The sequence below is a fragment of the Parambassis ranga genome, chromosome 3, assembly GCF_900634625.1.
Source record: "Parambassis ranga chromosome 3, fParRan2.1, whole genome shotgun sequence".
Classification (NCBI taxonomy): Eukaryota; Metazoa; Chordata; class Actinopteri; family Ambassidae; genus Parambassis; species Parambassis ranga.
Window position 1 is genome coordinate 15481870 of NC_041024.1, and position 22015 is coordinate 15503884.

The 22015-nt window shown below is 40.5% G+C and overlaps 2 protein-coding genes and 1 long non-coding RNA gene across 13 annotated transcripts in view; 1 reads left to right on the forward strand and 2 right to left on the reverse strand.

Annotated features, from left to right (window-relative positions):
- Nucleotides 1-19825, reverse strand: lpin1a (lipin 1a). 4 transcript variants are annotated; one of them, XM_028402415.1, is made up of 23 exons: nt 19464-19825; nt 12158-12358; nt 11926-12021; nt 9184-9274; nt 8884-9076; nt 7300-7356; nt 7087-7179; nt 6810-6924; nt 6440-6647; nt 6076-6228; nt 5897-5990; nt 5500-5696; nt 5225-5318; nt 4848-4917; nt 3716-3808; nt 3562-3626; nt 3334-3472; nt 3083-3231; nt 2853-2939; nt 2619-2771; nt 2421-2535; nt 2159-2262; nt 1-2058 (listed from the first exon to the last, which is right to left on the reverse strand). In XM_028402415.1, exons 1-23 carry the CDS (start codon nt 19551-19553, stop codon nt 1800-1802), a joined length of 2916 nt encoding a protein of 971 aa, XP_028258216.1. In that variant the 5' UTR covers nt 19554-19825; the 3' UTR covers nt 1-1799. The 4 variants fall into 4 exon arrangements, with proteins under 4 accessions (XP_028258216.1, XP_028258215.1, XP_028258214.1 ...); XM_028402414.1 differs by having other exon boundaries at nt 6810-6921; nt 8884-9097; XM_028402413.1 differs by having other exon boundaries at nt 8884-9097.
- Nucleotides 15956-22015, forward strand: part of LOC114433749 (uncharacterized) — a 19004-nt gene continuing 12944 nt past the window's right edge. For 7 of the 8 annotated variants that reach the window (XR_003670388.1, XR_003670389.1, XR_003670386.1 and 4 more), the window contains exons 1-2: nt 15956-16384; nt 21408-21983. This is a non-coding gene — a long non-coding RNA (uncharacterized LOC114433749). The remainder of the gene's footprint in view (nt 16385-21407; nt 21984-22015) is intronic. The other variant, XR_003670393.1, reaches the window with a different exon arrangement.
- Nucleotides 20806-22015, reverse strand: part of greb1 (growth regulating estrogen receptor binding 1) — a 13305-nt gene continuing 12095 nt past the window's right edge. Inside the window, exons 33-34 of the mRNA XM_028402411.1 lie at nt 21840-21978; nt 20806-21550 (exon numbers count right to left, since the gene is read on the reverse strand). Of these exons, the coding sequence (XP_028258212.1) occupies nt 21387-21550; nt 21840-21978 (303 nt within the window). The 3' untranslated portion in view covers nt 20806-21386. The remainder of the gene's footprint in view (nt 21551-21839; nt 21979-22015) is intronic.

Consider the following 22015-nt stretch of genomic DNA (forward strand, 5'->3'; position numbering starts at 1 on the left):
TGAAAACTAGTCAAGAGCTTTAATAAATCTTTCTCAGAAAGAAACAGGTGACCATCATCAAATGATGACATACTAAAAAACTGAAGTATGATTATCTGACAAATGGCAACCCAAACCTTTACACTCAGGTGACAACATACAACATGATCAGCACATCCATGTGAATTTACATCTTAACATTACAATGCACATTTTTCTTCCTACTTACATAGACTCCCCAAAAGCATGTCAAAGTCAATCAGAGACCTCATCAGACATCACATTTATCAGTCACTCAGTCACCATCATTCAGAACCTGTGTGACTGTGGTCTTACATACTATAGCATACATGAATATCAAACTAACAGCTGATGAGCTTTTTTGCTTTCCTCCAGGTGATTTAAATTCAGGTTGCCTGTAGAAACAATGTTTTTGTTGAGAAATATAAATTGAGCCCTCTTTACATCTAAGCATCAGTGTTAAGTCAGAAACACCAAATAAAGCAACATAAAACACACAGAACAGCTGACATTAAAGTGAAGGAAGAGGCCATTCAGGCCATTTACTGGGTTTCCTCAAATACTGTGTGTGGCTCTATTGCTTTAGTGGTCTCATGAGTTACACTTGGATTTAAAAAGTTACATTTACAGTAGATTTACAGTAAAGTACAACATGTATGCATGTACATTTGAATGAGCACCTGTAACAATGCGTTTTAGAAAATATATTCACTCACAAGAAATTAAAATAAACACACTCGTAACACTTCATCTGGTCACAAAAGTTATTATCAACAGTGATTTTTTCCCCCTAGTTTAAATGACACAAACAGGCATAGCTTAAAAGCCAAGAGACATTTGATCAGTGAATTAAAAAATATTAAAACATCTAATATCAGATGGAAAATATGTACAAACTACAAACTGATCTACAAATCCTTACATAGGATATGAATATAATAAATGTACTCCTCCATACAGAACATATTACTGTGGTACATAGTTCATTACAAAACTAAAAAAATCTTTATATGAGCATAAAAAAGAATTGCATTGATGAGCATTAGTCTTTAAAGTAATGAGTGATTTACACATTACATTCTAGCATATCACTACTGTAGAGTTCCTATAAAGGAATAACACAGATGGAAGTTAGTTGCATTGAGCTGCATTTCTCCTAAATAAACATTGTGCCATAGTTACATGTTTCACAGTAGCACGGTCACACACATGTAGCTGGACCTGCAAAAGAGTTTGGCACAGAATGAGTCTGGATGCAGAATCTGTGCTGTTTTGCATGTTCTGTGTAGAAAATATTTGTCATTATTTGGTGCATATACTGCAGTGGATAAAATATATACTTTAGGTAAAACGCTGCTCCAACAGGGTCTGAAAAACTAAAGATAATTTTTAAGCAATGTTTTGTTAATTATAATTTAACTACAAGTGTAAGTAAGAAGTGAGCTGGGCCAGGATAAATAACAATGATCAGTTAAAAGATTATCTAACAGAGTTAAAGGGATATTATGCTTTTTCTGCTGTGTTGTGTCTGTATGTATGTGTTTGTGAGTCAGTGCACTTGTGAATTTTGTGATGTCTGTGACCCTGTTTTGCTTGTCAGGGGATTTTTCTGTCTTATTTTTCAGTGCACTGTAACATCTCTTATTTGTGCTGTCTTCTATATCTTTCTTTTTTCCACTACTGTTCTTGTTCTCTTTGCTGAACGACAGCGCACTGATTTGTTTATGTGAAACATTGGGAACATTCATATCCTGCGAGTCAGTAGTTGTATCATGTCGTTATTGATTCTACAGTAATAATCACTCTTGGACTGAGCTGCCAGCTTCATGATGAATCACAAAACCAGTGACCACAGCCTGATGTGGAGAAGAGCTGGTATGCAGTGACCCCCTTGTTAGATTTGCAAGAGGTTGTGCGTCTTCATCTTCTTCCTGATTGGTGACCTCAGGAAGTTGTTTGTTCCAGTAGATGCACTGGTCAAATCTGTCAGAGTCCGCTTCTTCATTTTGCACCACGACTGGGAAGACATGGTCGACCATTTCACACAAACGGCCAAAGCTGCAGACGAAAAAGACAGACACACAAGCATCAGTGTTTATGTGTGTTCACAGACAGCGTACACTGCATGGGTAAAGTCAGAGAACAGAGATCAGCTTACGAAGAAATGTTGGTTTTGGCATGCTCCTGTGTCAGTTCCCCCTTTGGGTTGACAGTGAATATCCTGTTCAGAGGAACACCCACCTCCTTATAGGAATACACATCCTGAAATCACATATACACAAATTAGGATCCAAAAAAAGATCACAATTATTTCTTATCACAATTATAAGAAATAAGAATTATAGTCTACTACATAATAGCTGCCCAACACCATGTTAGAACATTTTTCTTCACTGTAATCTGTGTGTTTGTATTCTCACAGTAGCTCTGTTGCCAAAAGCAGCGTAGAAAGGTTCAGTGTTTGGGTAGAAAAGGTGCTTGATGTCGGATAGACACTCAATCTTAAACTTCTCTGGTTTCTTCTCAATCACTTCCCTTCACAACATAAAAACATTGAACAGATTGTTATTACTATTATTCATGTTTTATTTAATGACAGTTTTGAGGAGGTGTCTCACCTGTGTAAAGCAGAAAAAAGACTGCTGGGACTGAGCAGCACTGGGCCCATTGGCAGCATGGTGCCCCTCTCATTGACCCAGTGCAGGTAGCCTCGTGTCATATCAGCCATGCCGATGGCTCTTGCTGAGCAGTACATGAATTTATATCCATTCCTGTGTCAGAGAAGGAGCGGTTAGATGCTGTATTTAATTAAACCGAAGTATGCAGTGAGCTGAATTTATAGCAGTACTCACAGACTGACTCGGTGGTAGAGCCGTGCAATACCCTGATGAGTCCAGTCTTTACCCAGTGTGGGGAGGATGTGCCCCAGGGTGTCAGACCTAAATCAACAACATCCCACAATTAATGCAGATGTTTTTAAATTCCAAAAGTTACATGGTGATTAACACCAAGCCTCAAGTCTGACATCTGCTGGAGATCAGCTGAAACTGCAGCAAAAGGCTGACCTGCCTCTGTCTCTCACCTGGTGATGGTTCCATCTATGTCAGAGATAACTATTTTGTCATCCCAGCTCCAAAGATAGATTGTGCCATGGCAGCGACAGGTGCCCTGATACTGGGTGGTGACACTGAACACCACATCATTAGGCCCGTCTTTCAGCTGCAGGCTGGCCTGTTGACACACACAAGCACAGCAATAAAAAGGTTTTCTTGAAGTTACTGTATATACTTTGCATTTTGCGCACAGGATTCATTACATGAAGCTAAACTGTACCAGCTGCTCTGGGGTGAGCCGAAGAGTCTTTTTATAACAGATGTTGCCGGAGCTGACAAGGGGCTCAGCCTGACAGGATCCTGGCACCTGATTAGATGATCTGTGGTCTTCATCACTAGAGGATGATTCATCCTTCGGCCTGGAAACACAGCAGCACACCAAAAAAGTTCATTTGGTGCTTGAACAATAGACGTATGAGACAAACACAGAGATGGGACAACTGGTCACCTGTTCACTGAGCTCATCGTGACTGAACTCTCTCCACTGTCTCCTCCTGCCTCTGTCACTGATTCCTTAAGTGCACAAAGGTCAAAGGTCAGAAATGGCTTTCCCTTTGTACCCTCTGTCACTCTCCACTGTCAGTTATGTGTGAAGAACTTACAGACTTGGAGTCACTGTTCCTGCTTCTCCATGAGAACCACCAGCGGCCTCCTTTCTTTGGCATCTTCTCCTTCATGATGTTCTCCACTGAGGCCTGGAGAAAACCATGCACATCAACTCAACACTGACTGAAGATGTAAATCAAAACAAATGAAACTCAAAGCACCAAAAAATAAACCACACAAACGGTAAAGTAAAACACAACAAACACTTCTGACCACACGCAGTCAGAGGTGAAGACATGATGGCATGAGAGCAAAGTGAAGCTGGGAAAGAAGTGACTTTTGGAGATTATGGTTGCAGTGACCTTAACAAATACATGAGGAAGACAGCAACTATGGCAACAATTAAGGCAAATGTTGAGAAACAGGCAGGCAAAGACATGCTCTAATTAACACTCAAGCAAAACCAGAAAACATCATACAGGCTGGGAGGCGCTGGAGCCAAACAGACCAGGAAGGCAGTATGAGAAGAGCCCGAAAACAGAAAACACGTAACTCAAACACCAACACTTGGTAAACAACAGTGGGTGGATGGTGCAAGAAGAAACATGTGTAAATAAAAGGAAACAATAAAGACGGGGGGATAAAGACATTATTTAAGTGTTAGGACAGTAGATTTAAAACAATATTTTCACTGTGATATACATGGAGTAGCAGCTTTCATATGAGCTTTGTGTTCATAAATTACCAATTTCAATTGTGGCCACTTTTGTATGTATACATTTGAGTAAATGTGAAAGATTAAAAACAATTTAATTTAAAAGTTTATTTATGATAGCCAGACAAGGGAGTGAACACACACATTAGCTCTTATGACATAATGAGAGGATGCTGGCAAAAAACAACACAGAACCAAAGTGAAACATCAGATTAATAGCAGCAGGTGAAAACAAGATGCAGGTCTAGCAAAACACAAAAAGTCTAACAAATAATATTAACTGTGCAACATAAGTCATTCTAAAATATCAGAATCAGAAATACTTTATTAATCCCAGGCGGAAATGTGTAATTATAACGTGTAACCTCTGCAACAATTTACTTTATAATCCAGATTTTTCTCACAAAACTTGAAGTCAGTTTCTACACAGTTTGATAAAAGGTAGAAAAAGTAAATAGTTGTAGTAGTCTTACCTGTGGCAGGGGCTTCTGGTAGACCTGCATAGCCAACATGACTGGAGCTGCTGTGTTCCAGTTGTAGTACCTGCAACAGATGACAGAGAAAGATGCACACATGTCCACGCAGACACCTATCAACAAAACTCAACTCATGTATTTGACCCCTAAAGAGGACTTGTGAGGTGATAGCCTGACATTTCACTCAATGTTTACTTTAGGTAAGAACTTCAATACCACTTTCACAATGTTAGCCAATTCTTTTTAAGACTACAGAACAGCATGGAATCATCCTCATGATAATTCACAGTATGTAAAAACTTTACCGTACTTTGAAAAGATATTAATCTGATATTGCGGCCAAAAATGAAAATGTTGAATAAAGTAGCACGTACTTGTTTCCTATCTTGACCACCAGGTTAGGATCATCGATGATGGAAGGGTTTTCAGAGAACTGCTGGTATGAAACTGCCCTCTCAAAGAACTGCTCTGTAGCATGAAACCCAAACAAAGACAAATGTAATACATACAGATGGAAAGCACACACAGATTGAAACATTAGACATGCATTTGTGTTTTTTTATTCTTCACAGTTACTGTGGCATATGTCTGCCATTACTTGTCAGCGTCTTACTAGAAGTTCATTTGTCATCCACTGTCTGCATTGTACCTTTTGTGATCTCCTTGTTGTCAGTAAGTCCTCCACACAAAGAGATGGCAACATGAGGCAGGTTGGCTATTTGATCCGGCAAACTATCCACGCCACTGTCTATCCCACTGCTGCTGACTGACTGTGGGGACTGATTAGCGCTCCTCACTCCCATCATCAGCTCAGAGTCTCCCTTCATTGAGCTGCTGCCTCCGTCACTGACGAGAGAGAAACAGATACATAAATGTCACATATATACAAATAATATCATAGTAAAGATTAAAGTAGTGTCAATGATGTTATGGTGCAGTAAAGAAATTCTATTGATCCATAGTGAGTTGTTCAGGTCATCAGAGGTTGTCTTACTACCTAAGAATAACCTGTAATATGTTATGTGTGTATATGTGTGCTAACAAACCTTTTAGGAAAGTAGAGAGCAGCTACTTCAGGCTCCAGCTCTGTAATGTCATCCAGGTATATGCCATCAGTACCAAGGTGCTGGCTTCTTTTTTCTGAGTAACAAAATCACGCTTCATCAGCAGAAAAAACATCTGTCATGATGGATAAAGGTGCTTTAAAAAAAAAAAAAAGAAGTACCCTTTTTCTTAGATGGTGAGTCTGTCCTCCTGATGGGACTTCCGCTATTTCTGCCTTCATCCAAATGATCAGGGAGAATCCTTGGAGATGCTGAGCACAGTGTTATACTCTCCATCTCTGCACATGATGGCCCAACATTTTCCACTTCTCTCCCTAAGAAAAAAAAAGCATGTCACATCTCAATTATTCAGAAGTCATGTTTGCAGTATGTGGATTCTTACAAAACTACCACTAGATGGCACCAGAGTGCCGTGTTCTTATTTATCATAGATATGGGATAGCACCACAAGAAACTTATATAGTTGTGCAACTGCAGAACTTTTGCCACAATTAGCCACAGTTAGGTCAGTGTAGACGTAATAACCTTGCTCTCCTTCAGACCTATCCCCAGTCTGAATGGTTAGTCCAACCCTGGTTCCACTGTTTTCTTCAGAGTCCTTGTCCCCATCATGAGCAGTGGTGTCCTCAGGCTGGGGGGTGTCACTGATGGCTCTGAAGTGAGTGCTAGCAGACACTGGGATGGACACTGATGTAGTAGATTCCTGCTTCTGATGGGACATCAGGAAGGATGGCTGTGAAAGACAGACACAGAGTTACATTTTGGACTTAAAGCCTGTTTTTTTTTCAAGTCTTCCCCTTTATTATCTCTATCACTATCCATCTCTATTATCTCTCTTTGTTTTTATATTTAGAAATGGCATGTTGTATGTGTGTGTGTGTGTGTGTGTGGATACCTGGGCAGCCTGTGGAAGCTCCCCCCATGTCCACATGATCTCAGGATTGTCCTTAGCCTGACTGGTTAGCTCTGAGTCACTCTTAGGTGTTGATGAGCGTGAATCATCAGGGCTGCTGGAAAAGTGAAATGAGACCTAGATCAATATTAAGTTTTTCCCCATGCACAACAAATTTAGTTATTAGAACAATCATTAAGATTCCAGCAAATCTCTGTAAAAACATTTTTACATTTTCATTCATTAATGCATTTTCAAAAAGTGCAATTGAAGGTGATACCTAACAAAGGAAGAGAAGTGAGACGTCTGCTGAGGACAAGAGATCGACAGACCACAGGGTGGTGGGATGGAGAGAGTGTCCTTAAACATGTTACTAAACGAAGATAAAAAGAGACAGATAGAAAATAGAGGCAGTGATTATTATTTATTTATTGTGAGGACAGAAAATAAAAAAGTATTTATTTAAAAAGTCTAAATGTGTGTGATTTAATACCTCTGTGAACGAGCCCAGTCTGTGCTGACTGTAGACCTCTGATCACCATACACTGATCTGATCACAAATACACATTCAGATGTTAGTCATATGCACACACACATTATTATTCACAATAATAGCAGACACCACACAATGTAAACACAGTGTCTCTGCAAGTGCCCATTTGTGCTCATAAATGGTCTGTTTATCTCATCCCTACTTTAAAAATAAAACATTTGTAGCCACACACCACAATCCAGTCAAGAAAATATGTTTATTAATGCAGAAGCAGACACATTCTGTCATGTCTTCAAGGGTTTCAGGAATTTTTCCGGCCCACCATGCGGTAAACCCTACTAAAAAAGGCTTGGAGCCCCTGCAGTAAAGACGGCCCTGTGAGCCATTTTTTCAGTGTGACTGGGAGCACTGTGGGAACAGGACAAATCCCTGGCATGTCTCCAATAACAGAGCTGGTTTTCAAAAGGACTTCACACACACATAAACACAAACATGCACGTACTTGTAGACTCACACATTAAATTGTCACTCTAAATTGTTTTCAAGTAATACATGTTCCATTCAAATGATTCTACTCAAAGAGACAGAAACTACTTAGATGACTGCTGTCCTGTATCACTGGTTTCTGTGGTTTTTTAATTCCCTTTGAATTAGTCAGAGGAAAGTATTGTAAAGGTACTTGCAGGTGGTACAATTTGCATTTAATATCTGATCGAAGGGCTTTAAAGGACCAGTGTGTATGTCACGACCTGGTGTTTATTTATGGTTTTGCTTTTCCTTGTTTTGGGTTTTTAGTTTGATCTGTGTTTAGTTATTGTTATTTTCCTGTAGTCCTGGTGTTTCCCTGGTTTGTGTTTAGTTGTCTAGTCTTGTCTTGTGTTTCCTGTTTTACTTTGGTAGTCCTGTCCTCCCTGTGTATTGTCTTGAGTTTTGCTTCCTGTGTTTTCCCTCCTTGTTGATTACCAGCCCTGCCCTCATGTGTGTCACCTGTGCCTCGTTGTCTACCCTGCTCCCTGTGTATATAGTCTTTGTCTTCCCTGCACTCTCTGCCAGTTTGTCTTGTCGTCACCCAAGGGGATTGTGTTTTGTCTTGTCTTCGTCTCTGCCACCATGCTACAGCCACTTGACCAGGTTATGCCATGCCATGCCATGCCTTTTGTTTGCCAAGCTTTGATTTAGGTTTGCTTTTGCCCTGTAGTGGCTTTTCCACGTTAGGTGTGAATTTTAGTTTAGTTAACTTTTGCCTTGCCTTTTGAACCACGCAAAGTGTGATTTTTAGTTTGTTTTGTTTGCCCTCCTGGCCTTAAATAAAAGACTCTTTGGATCTTAACCGCTCTGCTCTCTGCAACTGTGTCCTCATCTACCACAACTCCTGACAGTGTAGACCTTAGAGATATCTACCTGTGTCTTCACCAATCCTGCTTTCCAGGAATCTAATACTTGAACCAGAAGACAAAGCCCGTCTCTAGTGTTGGTCCATTCATTTTGCATTTTGGACCAAAATGGCTGATACAGAAAAGTCTCTCTCTCTCTCTCTCTCTCTTTCCCAGACAATCACACACTTTCTGCTGTACACACACACACCTGTTGCCGTCACCCTCTTCATCTGAGCTCAAGTCAATAGTAAACATATCCTCATCCTCTGAGAAATCTTCTCCACTCTCCTCTCTCCTCCCTCCCGCTCCTCCTCCACCTCCCTCTGGCCGTGCCTTCCTCCTCCTCTTCCTTCTCTTCTTGGTCATACCTCCATCACTTTGTTGTAGCGCCAGGCTCTGGACTGGAAGTGAGCCGCAAGTGTCTATGGCAAACTCATTTTATCAATTTTATTTATCTATGTATGATTTTATTGATTTATGTATCTATTCATTATTCAGCATAGCTTACCGTGGTGTCGAGAACTGCCCAGCTGGGACTCCATTAACTCCTCCCCATTTGACAAAATGGGTGAAGTTGCAAGGTAGGGAGGAACTACTTCCTGTTGACAGGGAAAGATGATCATATGAGATGTTTAATTCTACCAAATATCATTAATAATGTCTTAATTTAGCTAAGATAAACATCATCCTTCCTGATTTGTCCCCTCTCTAGACTGTCCCCTGGTAAATATGCAGACATTGATAATTTATAGGTGAGCACTAGGTCTGTGTTATACAAATCCAGGTGTTACCATGATTAGCACTCTACAGGCTGGTGAGTAGTACCTTTGTGGTTTTGCAAAAGTCATTTGAATCTGTTCTCTGAAATTATGATGTCCAAACATGGATATTCAAAATGCAGGTCTACATAATCTGATGAAAAATCCAGCTCAGATTAGCAAAATCACACAGATTTGCTCATCAGAGATGCACCGATAAAGAGATGATTTAAGCAGCGCAGACTAACACATGTTTTACAGTGCACGTGTCCTAACACAGTCCAGCACAGACGCATTTATTTGGATGGAAGAGGAAAAGGGACTTAGAATGTGTGCAAGCTCACAGCACATCTGCTCGGAGCTCCGCTGGGAGCATCCACCCCAAAACATACGTGAATTCTGTCAGACAGATCATCCTAACTCACACAGCAGATAAGCAATAAAGAGTGTGGTCATATGCTGCCAAAACCTGATGGCATGATGTCATGTAATGTAGATTATTAGATGAAATCACTGGGGGGAAGCTTTTTCATCTTTTATAATTGAAGATGTGGTGTTATGTGGGTATATTTAGTAGGAAGACATGCGGACAAGTATATTTATGTTTTCCCCTGTATGGCACATGATCAGAGACATTTTTCTACTTTGAGTATTTACAGATTCCTAATGCTGTGCCCTGAAGATTAGAATGTTTGGTTAATGTTTCACAACTAGCATCTAATTGCTAATACACAAGCCCAGACAAATCCTGGAGTTCTACTACACAGCCTGGGGAACAGAGAGAGAGAGAGTATGAAACATAGAAGACTGGGCCTGGTGCCAAATCCTTCCTCAGATATATTGCTGACGTTTTTACACTCAGGATAACTTTAACTGTTACTGAAGGACATAACAGACTCACCCAGTGCTTGTTCAAGGGCTTGTACATACAAAACATACTGTGTTTTATTATTGTATGTGCTATATTTGTCAATAGTTTTATATCTATGTGCTGCTCCTATTATAGAATACATCTGACTGTCTCGTTTGTCTGGACTGAACACAGATAACTGACCAGCAATTTATAACTGCAGCGTGTGCACAACAGACTACACAGAGGTTGAATTGGGCAAAGCTATAAATAGTCTGTGGTGGTTTTCCACTCTGTGGAGTGAGCTAAAGAGAGGATTTGACAGTGGGCCCACACAGTACAACAGACGAGTTTTAATTCTGTGGGTTCGTCATTTTAAAGCCATTTCTTTCCCAGCCATTGAAGGCAGAAGCACCTCCATATTCTCTACTCTGAGACAGAGTATTCATAAAAACTCTTTAATTAATAAAGAATTAATGTAATCCTAATGAGGAGTTAGGTCTTCTCAGATTTTCCTACATTGCTCTTTACTACAAAACTAACATTGTGACTGCTGACGGAAGTTGTGTCCCACACGGTGGTATGGCATATCCTCCTTGTTTCCTTCAGAGGAGTCATGCCCTTGTAGCCCTTCAACCCCACCAGCCATCCTCCTTCTAGGAACCCTTACCTATCACTTTATGGGATCAGTTTTCAAAACAAATGCTGCATGTGACATGATCCATGATGGATACATGGAAATCTATTAAGCCAGGATTGTATTTTGTTTCATTTTTTTATCTACTTTAGGAGAGTGAGGCAAAACAGTGGCCAAAGGCTATGATATGAGTTGGCTGTTAGCCAAGTACCTTCTCCTAATCTGATCTGTTTCTGCACAGCCAGCACAGCTTTAATGTCACATTCACATTGTCTGATTTGTCTGGCAAAGTCTTTTCCTTCTATGCCTATAACAATACAATATATATTTGTATTTATATAGATGACAAATAACAATGCTGCCCAATTAAATATACACTAAGAATTATTTGTCTGTGTCGCATGTGAAAAACAGAAACCTGTCCACTGTCTGTGTGCAGACCATTGTGACAGTCCATGTTTATTTCCTGGAATCTAAATTCATGCTGGTCAACAGGATATCTCAGGACAGAAGCTCTTGTTCTGTCCTCTTGTTCAGCTTATATTTCAGCTGATACACTGAGGTCGTTATCTGCTCTTCTATAAACAGTTACATCAGCAGTATTCTCTCCAAAACAGACAGACATCATTGTGTCATGTGTCATTTGACTGGTGAGATCTCTCTGTCTGGAACTTCTTCCCCACATGATCCCATAATATGATGATCAGTATTAACACATAAACAACTGCTAAATATATCTGTTGCGTCATACTTTTATGAGTGCAGGAGAGGAGCGGGGAGGTTCTGCCTCATCTGAGCAGGTCTGGGCTGAATACTAAAGATTTGAACCTGACGATTACAACAACATCTATCATAATGAAATTGATCTAATCATGCTCTTAATATGTACCAGGCCAAATGCAGCACTGCCAGGCTACATAAGAGGTATGTCCACACATTATGTTCTGTTCTATATTTGTGTGTGTTTACTGGCTTAGAGTAATGGCCCTGTCAATCATTACTCACCAGTTTGTTTTCAGTCTCTTTGACAAAGAAAGCCTCTCCATTTTCTCCCAGCTTCATGTGCAAACTTACAGGCTCTCCGTTAATCTCTATGTCCACCTGAAGCACAGAATAAACAGACATTTAATATGTGGTAAACAATGACTAACCCACCCTCCAATTTGTGATTTCCTGTAGAGAAATAAGCCATCTCATTTCTGTCTTAGGGAATCAACAGATAAAAGGTATGTCTCACCACTTTCTCACGAGACCGCAGCACGCCCATCTTGCCGAAGCGTACATGGAAGGGTGAGCACTGCAGGGAGCCATCGGGCTGCCGGACCACAATGACATCTATACACCCAGACAGTGTTGCGGGGTTGAGTCCTCTGTACAGCTCCTTGACCTGCACAAACACCTGGCCTGCCAGCTGACCCACATAGTTCATGGTCTGTAACTGAAGACAGGAGAGACAGAAAGAAGGAGGAAACATGTTTTGTTTATTTCTTTGCCTAGAAAGACATTTATTTATTTTTCAGATTTGTCTATGAATTTAGGTTTTGTGCAGAGTTTGTGGCTTGAAAGGGGTAATATGTAACACAGGGCCATATCATCATCCTGCCACATCAAGCTACATTATTGATCTACTGAGTCCAGTTACTGCCCACATACACCAGCCTTGTTTGCAAAGACAGTTGTTTGTTTGCTGGTTTGCTGTTGTGACGTGTAACTGTGGTGTCTGTCACTAAAAGAAAGGAAGCCCTATAGTATTAGTTCCTGTCTGTTTGACCAATACAGTCCATCAAGGGCATGGATTAATCATGTGGTGCTGTGCCAGTCTCTCTGATCCACAGCATCTATGTCTAGAATGCCAAACATGGGCCCGGAAAGTGGAACAGGCAAAATGCATTCATAGGTGGGTGGTTGTAGAGAAAGAGAGAGGGAGAAAATACACATCCAGCAGCTAGAGGAATTCAATAATATTACTACATTTCAGGCTAATATACAATGTGACAGATGAACATGTTTATATGGTCTGTGGTTTCTGCTGTATTGTATGTTAGGTCTGTGAAATATAGTTCCACCAGCTAATGGCCCTACAGCCATGATGTCTTATTCATGGAGGCAACTGTGGGCATGATGTCATTGAGAGCGCATGGTAAACAGATATTTTTGGAAAGAACATTATAAAAATATATAAATGCCCTTTTTAGCGCATGCTGTGTAAAGATTAAGAAAGGGATAAAACACACAGCATGTGTATCACTCTATGGTAAAATATCCCTTAGAATGTCCACCTGCCACCTGCTTGTGCTGACTCAGACTATATCTCTCACACACACACACACACACACACAGACATGCACACACTTCATCACAGCGTGTGTAGCAGACAGATGGCTTTATATGTCAGCAAACTGTGTACAGGGAGACCTCTAACAATGCCTTCTTATCAGTAACTGTGAACAACAGATTGGGGTATGTTCTGCTCTCATAGCTCAGCATTATTCTGCTTTCACAAACATGAGTACCTCATCACAGACTTGTCCTGACCAGCCCACTACAACAACACAACATACACTATGCCAGCCAAAAAAAAAAACACTAGGATGCATATTCTGTGTTTTTCAGTCCAAATCCCATTGAACACAGTTTAACATGCAGACGACCATGAACACAGAAAATAAATGCCATGGTGGCAGCAGAAAACTTAAACCTGTGTGCTACCTCTGTGGCTGCTGTTGGAGAGAATATGTTTCTTTGTTATTTGAGTCAACATGTTAATCAGATAAGTGTGACTTCTTGCTCAAGAACTGAGAGTGGGATTGTTTGACAATTATTACATAATTATTGGACTTCCTGTCTCCCTCTTACTATTTCACTTATTTTCTCTCTTTCAAAAAAGCCTCTGAATTGATCAGTTCCTTTGATGTGACAGTCGTAAAGTCATAGTGGGGAGGATCTCCCTTATTTCATGAATTAATAGGGAATAATAAAACTGTTGTAGTTATACTCTGATAATTGTCTGTTTTATCTACACAGACCAGTGATCAGAAATCAATATACAATTGAACCAACAGGCAGAATCGATAACAGTAAGTATCACTAAAACCAATTTTCTAAACTCACATGTGCTCATCGATGTGTACAGTGCATGCCCTGATATCAGTCAACACGGGCCACATGCATTCCAAACACAAACACACACACTGGACATCACTGGTGAACAGCCAATCACAATCCTTCTCCATTATGTAATTGCCAATCACGAGAACACTCATAGGGTCATTTTGTGTCATTCAGTGGGCATGCTGCAAAACAAACAGCACATTAGAGCAGGCTCTTCTCCGCTGAGTACACTGCTTGTATCTGTGAAGCATGTGGGCTCGGCTTTGTCTGCCGTGTGTAAAACTCCACAGTTAATCAGAAAATACAGCAAAGCCAATGAACCCAAACAGAGAGGCGGATAGAGAGGTGAGGGAGAGGCTGAGGGATTAACAGATGATGATGTGAAGGATTATCCAATTAAATCATATTAATGTGACTGGAGCAGCAGTCTGACACTCGAGGATTACCGTCTGTTACTACTAAATGTACAGAAATAATCTGATTTCATTACCATTGTGTATGAAGGTATTATGACCTTCTTCTTTATTTACATTACAGCATTATGTGTTGCACCTGAAGTGCTGAGGATACAGAGTAGAAAGGGCTGCAGCTGATATGATGTTGTAGTATGACGGTGGCCTGTGAGGCTGCATGTAAACATCTGCACACACGGGGTGAGGCTCTGCAGCAGTCTGCAGCTCTGCCTTCATTCAAACAGCCGCCTGGTAAAATACGCAAAACTAACTCAGTCCAAAAGGTTTAATAAGGACTAAATGGCCCTTAATGTTGTCCTAGTCCGATGGCATGCCTCTGACACTGTGTTACAGCAACACTTCTATATTTGCTTACATTATTTATGGACGTCTCTCTTCGCTCCGGGGTCGGTCCGCCATTCAAACGTTCCACCAAAGGTCCCTTTACAGCCTCACGCCGTTAAGTCCTCAAATCAAACATCGTCGGTACCGTTAAGACTCACTCTGCCTTCTTGACATCTGATGTCGGATTCTCTGCTGAAGGCTGCTTCGGTATTTAAAGCGCAGCTGAAATATTCCTCCCTCCGCCGCAGAGCTGCAGACACGGAGAGAGCTGATTGGTTGCGCTGGCTCTGACGTCACGCACTGTTTACTGAACATTTCCCTTGTGGAATGGTACAAAGTTGTAGTTATATGATCGAAGTCCGTATTTATTTCTTCAACATATAACTCTTTGATTACTTATCACATTTTGTGCCGCCATGTTTATTTTTTTATCTGGTGAAATGAAGGCTGATTGATTAAACGAGACATGCACACTGTTGGATTTTTGCAGACATCATTTTGCCTGATTGCTGACCAAGTATGCAGATATTTTTACACCTACTTTCAGAAACAATAAGTATAATATAGTGGATAGTGTTTAAAGGAATGGCATCTGGCTCCTTGCATGATGAAGCATTATGAGAAGTTGCATGAAGCAGCAAGTCTGTTTCAAACATTAAAAAAAACTTCACCATTTAAACATAGCCCATCACACACATATGGTAGGGTGGTTGTTGGTGCTCTCACACTGGGGACACAGTGGGTTAGTCAGCTTCAGCTTATTAAATTAAGCTTATCGTTTCAGGGCTTTATTGGCCAGCCAGTGTGATCATAAATCTCTCCAATGGACCATTTGACCTCTCTCCCTTAAAAAAAGCTGCAGACATTTGGACCACAATACATAACAGAGTTTTTTAGTCTCCATATTTTAAACCCAATATCACTCTGTTGGTACATGAACAATAGATTGAATGACACCACCGTCTTTGCCGGAGAGTGTCTGTGCACTGACACTAGGAAAGTTTGGGGTGTGGTGTTTAGGTAGGAACCCGTACCTAAAAAGGACTACAACTTTTTTTCTACTTTACGGCAGACGTCACATCCGCTCATTTATTAAAGAACGAGGCAAACGGAGTTTGTATATGTTTTACGATGTAAATGTGGATTGTCTGCATCTTCTTTGATGTTCAATAAAGATTTATTTTTTAAAAAAAGAGGCAAACTGAGTTGGAAGCAACACTGAGGCAGCAATGTGTCTGCAGGCATCAAATCTGCCGGAAATTCACAAGAAGAAGAAGAAGAAGCAGGAGTAGGAAGCAAAAGTTCAAAGTCATGGCAGAAGCAGCGAACACACCAAACAAAGTGAAGATAATGTCTGAGGAGAGGAAGAAAAAATGGAGGGCGATAAAGAACAACGTCAAACAAGGATTAATGTCGGTTAGATATAGCGACGCAGGTCGGTGATAACGACAGCTTCCGTAACGTTGTACATGGTTGTGATTTACCTGTGTAGCCAACCGCTTTGGACAGACGAGGACACTTGACACGACTTTTTAATGGAAGCCGGCTAAAATAAGGTAATATTGTCATTAAACTTTTCAAATACACGTTTAAATGAATGAATGTTCACCTGGTTAAACAGGTATTACTGTCTGCATTCGTTGTATTTGCGCTGAAGCTAAAAGCTACTCAAAGCGCACAGCGGCAGTTTACATTGATGTGACGTTTTTTTCGCTCTCTGGGGAAATGTTAATGCAGGACACGTTGATAATGTACGTATCGTAACGTGCTGATAGAAATGGTGTATACTTGAGTAACGGAGTTGTGTAGTTTCGCAGTGAGTTCTGGCTGATGGTTGTGATTAGTAGCAGTTCAGCAGGCGGGGGTTGACTTCCGGGTTCTGTGCGAGTGCGCGCGCGCTGGGAGTGACAGAGCTGAGGGAGGTTGTTGTCGTGGTGTTAGTAGGCTGCGGCCCACAGTCTGTGTAGATTTACTTGTCTCATGTGTCAATGAAGTATAAAAGCAGACCACATTGACTTAATCTGAAAAAAAATCTCAGACTACTTGAGTATAACGATGAGAAGAGCAACAGGCTCCTGTTCCCATTCTAAAGAACACAGTATGCAGCTGAGGAGATAAGAATAGCTGTGACATTCAGACGGCTTGAAGTTCTCTGCATCAGTGCAACATACTGACTGTGTCTCAGTTGTCAAAATGTAAATCTGCTTGTCTTGGCAATATGGAGCCAGACCAAGTGATGATGTTATTTTTTTAGCCTATTTTGTTTATCTAAAGGTGAGATTTGACCACTATTTAAATCAGAAATATGAGAAGATATCATATATATTGTGTATATTATCCTCAAAATAAAATGGAAAATAAGTCAGTGAGAGAAGCTTCTTTGCCCTACAACAGCCTGTGACACCTTAAAGTATTTCTCAAATGCCGGCAAACTTTAACACAATTTTACCATCCTTACCCCAGTAATAAGTGTAGTAACAGAGTATTGAATTTAGAGAAACACAAAAGTTTCTCTCTACAGAGTCTCTGCTGGCAGGGTCTCATTGGTTTTTGTTGTTGCTCAATGTTTCTAAGAATCAGGCTTGCCTAAATTACATACTCACATCGAACCTTTCCTCCAGAATGGCTGCACAGGGTGCGCTGTGTGTGCGTATATATTTGTGTGTGTGCGTATGAAACTCCAGTCTTGACATGTGATACAGCTCATGACGCGATCAAATTTTGCTGTCATTACACACATACTTTGCTCTATCTAATAGTGGAACACACACACACACACATGCTGTCAGCCAAGCGGAGGGAACAAGGAAACACATGCTGGGTTTTCTAAGAACTGGATCATTCATCAGGGAGCAAAAAGTAGCCAGCTATGGGAGGGAGGAGGGAGGAGGAGGAGAGAGCAGAGTAGTAGAATTTGCAGAATTTCTCTGTTTGTGTGTGTATTTATGACAAAGAGGGAAAGCTGAGGTTTGCTAGAGGTTTGACAGTGGAGAAGATCTGGTTTATTCTTTACTGCAGTGTGTTGGGTAACCAGCAGGACATGTGCTTCATGAGGCTTACAGTGTGAAATAAAGATAATTAACAGTAAAAGCAAGCTCTTGGCTGGAAAGTGGTGATGTGTTTTTCTCAAATGCCAAATTATTATGATTATGGACTGCCAGTAAATATAAATATGCTTCATCAGACACAAACGATGGTTAATGTCTGAACTCTCTCCCCTGTAAATGACAGGTGTATTGTGTCACGTTATTTTTATGTGAACACAGGCAGGCTTGGCTTTTGTATAATCTGAGGAATTTGAATTTATTTGAAACCTGTGTACATGTGCTGTACTGTATGTTAACAGGCTGTGTGTGTGTGTTTGTTGGCTCATATCGCTCCAGTTATCGCCGTGCAGTGTTGCCTCATGTCAGACACGTGAGGGAGGTCAGAGAGGAAAAAGGAGGCTGGTAGCCTGATCTCTCCCAGGCACTCCCTCTGAGGTCAATAATGCATTCATTTCGTCACCATGGAGACTGGGGTGTCTTTCAGAGGGATGGGCTGCCTGATCCAATCAGAGGGCTGCATTGGCCACACACCACAGCTGAACAACTGAAACCTGCCCCCAGACCAGACAAGTTAGAGGGGTTTAGAAAAATCTGATTAGTTCAGGGGGAGACATGGCTGGTCCAAGTCACAGCCATCAATCCTATTTTCAGCAAAACAACATGTTGGAACAAATATCTGTAGAAAGACTGAAAGAACAAAATGGATGTCTGTCATTCACTGGTGGGGTGCAGGAATAATTTGAACAGTCCCATTTAATAATAAGTAGTTGTTAAATTCCAAGGCATATTGTCATCATAAATAATCATACAGCAACACAGACCATACAGTCTGTCATATTTAGTATCACCCAACAGACTGTCATGGAATTTCTTGGACTTCTTTTAACCTGAGGCAAGGTTCTGTTTTTAATTATGTTTCTGTTTTAATCATTAAGTATTTTTACACCTTAAGTTTTATATACTTTCTTTATGCTTTTACTTAATGCTCTGAAATACACAGTCATTGTTGGACACATAACGCAGGCTTTTCCTCCAATGATGAAGCATAATAACAACAATAAACCTCAGGCAGATATAATCTGAAAGGAGGAGAAAATGTGGAGGTGTTATCTGAGGCCACAGAGCTACTCACAGGGGCCCTGCATTGTGTGGTGCTGTTATGTAATAGCTTCAGTGGTGTAATATGCCTATATATGTCTATGTGGGCTTGAAGTTGTGTGTAGCTGTTGATCTAGCACATGGTCCTGCTCCGCGTGGGCGCACACACACACACACACACACACACACACACACACACACACACACACACACACACACACACACACACACACACACACACACACACACACACACACAGGCAAAAGTTCACACATTCACAGAAGCCCCTCGATGTCTGTGAAGTATTATACAGTGGTTTTCTTGGAAAGCAGCAGAACATCCAGACTGATCCAACTCTGACTCATGCTTCCCTCAATCTAAACACAAGCCTTCATCTCCAGGTGTCAGAAAGAATCCATGATATAACTTTGCACAATGGCTTTAGATTTGACTCTGCCATGCAAACATAGAATACAGATAGCTTTGTTACCCAGGACCAGCTGTCAGTGGGGCTGTCATCTTCACTGTGGCTGCTGGAGTCTTGCTCCTCCGTGTCTGTCATGGCTCCTTGTTGCAACATTCACAATCGTGACCTGTGTGTGGATTCTTCTGTGAAGAATCTTTTGAAGTGTCTCAGAACATGGGAGGAAATCTGATGGAAACCATCAGCAAAAATCTTCTGGGAAAAAAGGAAACTCGAGCTGTTGACGGGTCAAAAAGGTGTAATATTAGTTCCTGTCAAATTTGTATTGTCTTGTTGTATGATGATACCACTACAAGACAGTTCAACTGCGTTTCTGGATGAGTCTCTTAAATCTGTGGGTCTGTTTTGAGTGAGAGGCTGATGATTGTGCGACATGCAGTTAGTGTTATGGACTAAATTTACCAACAAGTGTCTTCTTGGAATGGATTACTTGGAGGAAATCTGAGAGGGTCCAAATTTGCTTACCTACACTCCCTGGCAGATGTCATACATTATGTTGTCTGAAAATTAATGTTGATATGTAAATGAAATATTATATATTTAAATGTGTGCTTATATAGGATAACTTTGTTGACCTATTGTAACTGTTTTTTTCAGAGGGGATTTTGAAAATCTTTATCAACTGAAAAAACAAATAAATAAATAATTGGTAATTTTGGATCTTGCCTAACTACTGGACTCAAGAAAGTCATCTTCGATATGCAAAATTCCCCCAAAATCTGCATGAAAAACATTTATACAATAGTTGCATGTTGTCTGTTAAATCTGTTTTGTAAAAACAACCTAGTTATTAAACAAGGTATTGCATTACACACACGCAGACACAGGGACATGAAGTTCCATGTGAAGACAGAAAGAGCATCTGAGGGCATTGGCGTCGGCTGTCATTAATGGGTAATGTTGGCCACTTGACTCCCACTCCCTTCTGATACTTAGCTAGCTATGGGCTAAAGTTTGAGGGATCAGTATCCACTTCACAGGCTCAAATATCTCTTGAACATCTAGACGCCACAGCTCAGCCTACAAATGGGGACAAATTTCAGACATGCTGCGTTTTCACAATAAAATGCACACTCGTGGAATTTAAAATGTCTGTACATTTATACAATTAAAGGCATACAAAACATGTACATTGTCAAATGTTGCCAGTACACAGCGGATGTTTGTCCAATAGATGCACACAAAAGTATTGTACAGCCAATGGAGCATAAGACATCAAACATTTGCAGACAAACAGCTCCCTAATAATTGTCCTACACACTGAAAATAAGTACTTTTTTACATAATGCAAATCTGACAAAATGCAGTTCAAAATATTTTTTATGTAAAACATACATGCAAAACAAACTGTTACAAAAAAAATCTACAAAAATGTTGCCAATAATCGGCTACCATTGCACACAAATGATTGTGTCGGCCCTATTTTAAAAGTTTTTAGTGTCATCTGAACACTCCCAGTAAAAAATCTAACTGTCTACACTTACAAACACATCAAGAAAATTCCAGCAAAATTCTGATTCAGTCTTTAAAAAAGTTACAACGCACTGATTTCACTTCTTTTCAATTTTGTATATGCACACAGCTGTACAATCAAATAATAAACATGGAAACAATGTCTTTTTTTACCATCTTTACCATGACCATCTTTTAAACCAGAAATTGCAAAAATGTATAAAAGGTTCACTGACCAAAACCCTCAGTGGGTCTTGCCTCGAAGTCCTATCTGCATACAGGTACCATTAATAATGGTTAATGTTTCTCCCACATTTCCAGCAGGTTTGTACATATATCCTTTTAATCTCCTGCATTGTCCATTCATAACCTCTATTAGTGGCAACTGTCCTGCTACAAAAAAACACTAGTGCATTTTTTTTGGCAATTAAAGTTATTTTCCTGGTCCTGGTTGTGACTCTTTGTAGATTGTTTCAGTCATATATGTTTTCCCGTCAGGAAGAAGAGCGGTCGGTCCTCTTTGGCGTTGGCAGTTTGAAATTCGTCGCTGAGCCTGAACCTCCACTCCTCCTCCAGCTCCAGCCTGCCCACCGTCTGCCTCAATGAGCTACGATCTGCACTGATGACACACAGAGTCGCACCTACAGGGAGGCAGGCAGGAGGGAGAGGGACAGACACTATTAACTACGGCTAAGTATACAGTAATAATCACATAAATCACAGAGATGATTTTTCTGTGTTTGTTAGCAATGAACAATGTTCAAGACAGATGTTACTGGCTCAGAAAGGTACCCTTGGATGTCAAAAGTCACATGATAATGGGTGTTAAGCCTTATGAAAATGTTACATGTTGGACGCTAAGACATTCATGTACTTAGCTTATTCTTAAACACTTGATTTTGTGTGGGTAACATTTATCTGATGTGGTACCTTTTAGGAAGGTGAACTTCTTGAGGAACCCAGGAGTCACAAAGGCGTCAGCAAAACAGAGGAGAAGGCCACTAAACAGCAGGCCTGTGGTACTGATGTTGACAGAATGTGGTCTGGAACTCACAAAACACACCGTCACCTGTAGTAAGAACAAAGAGTGTGAATTTTGAATACTG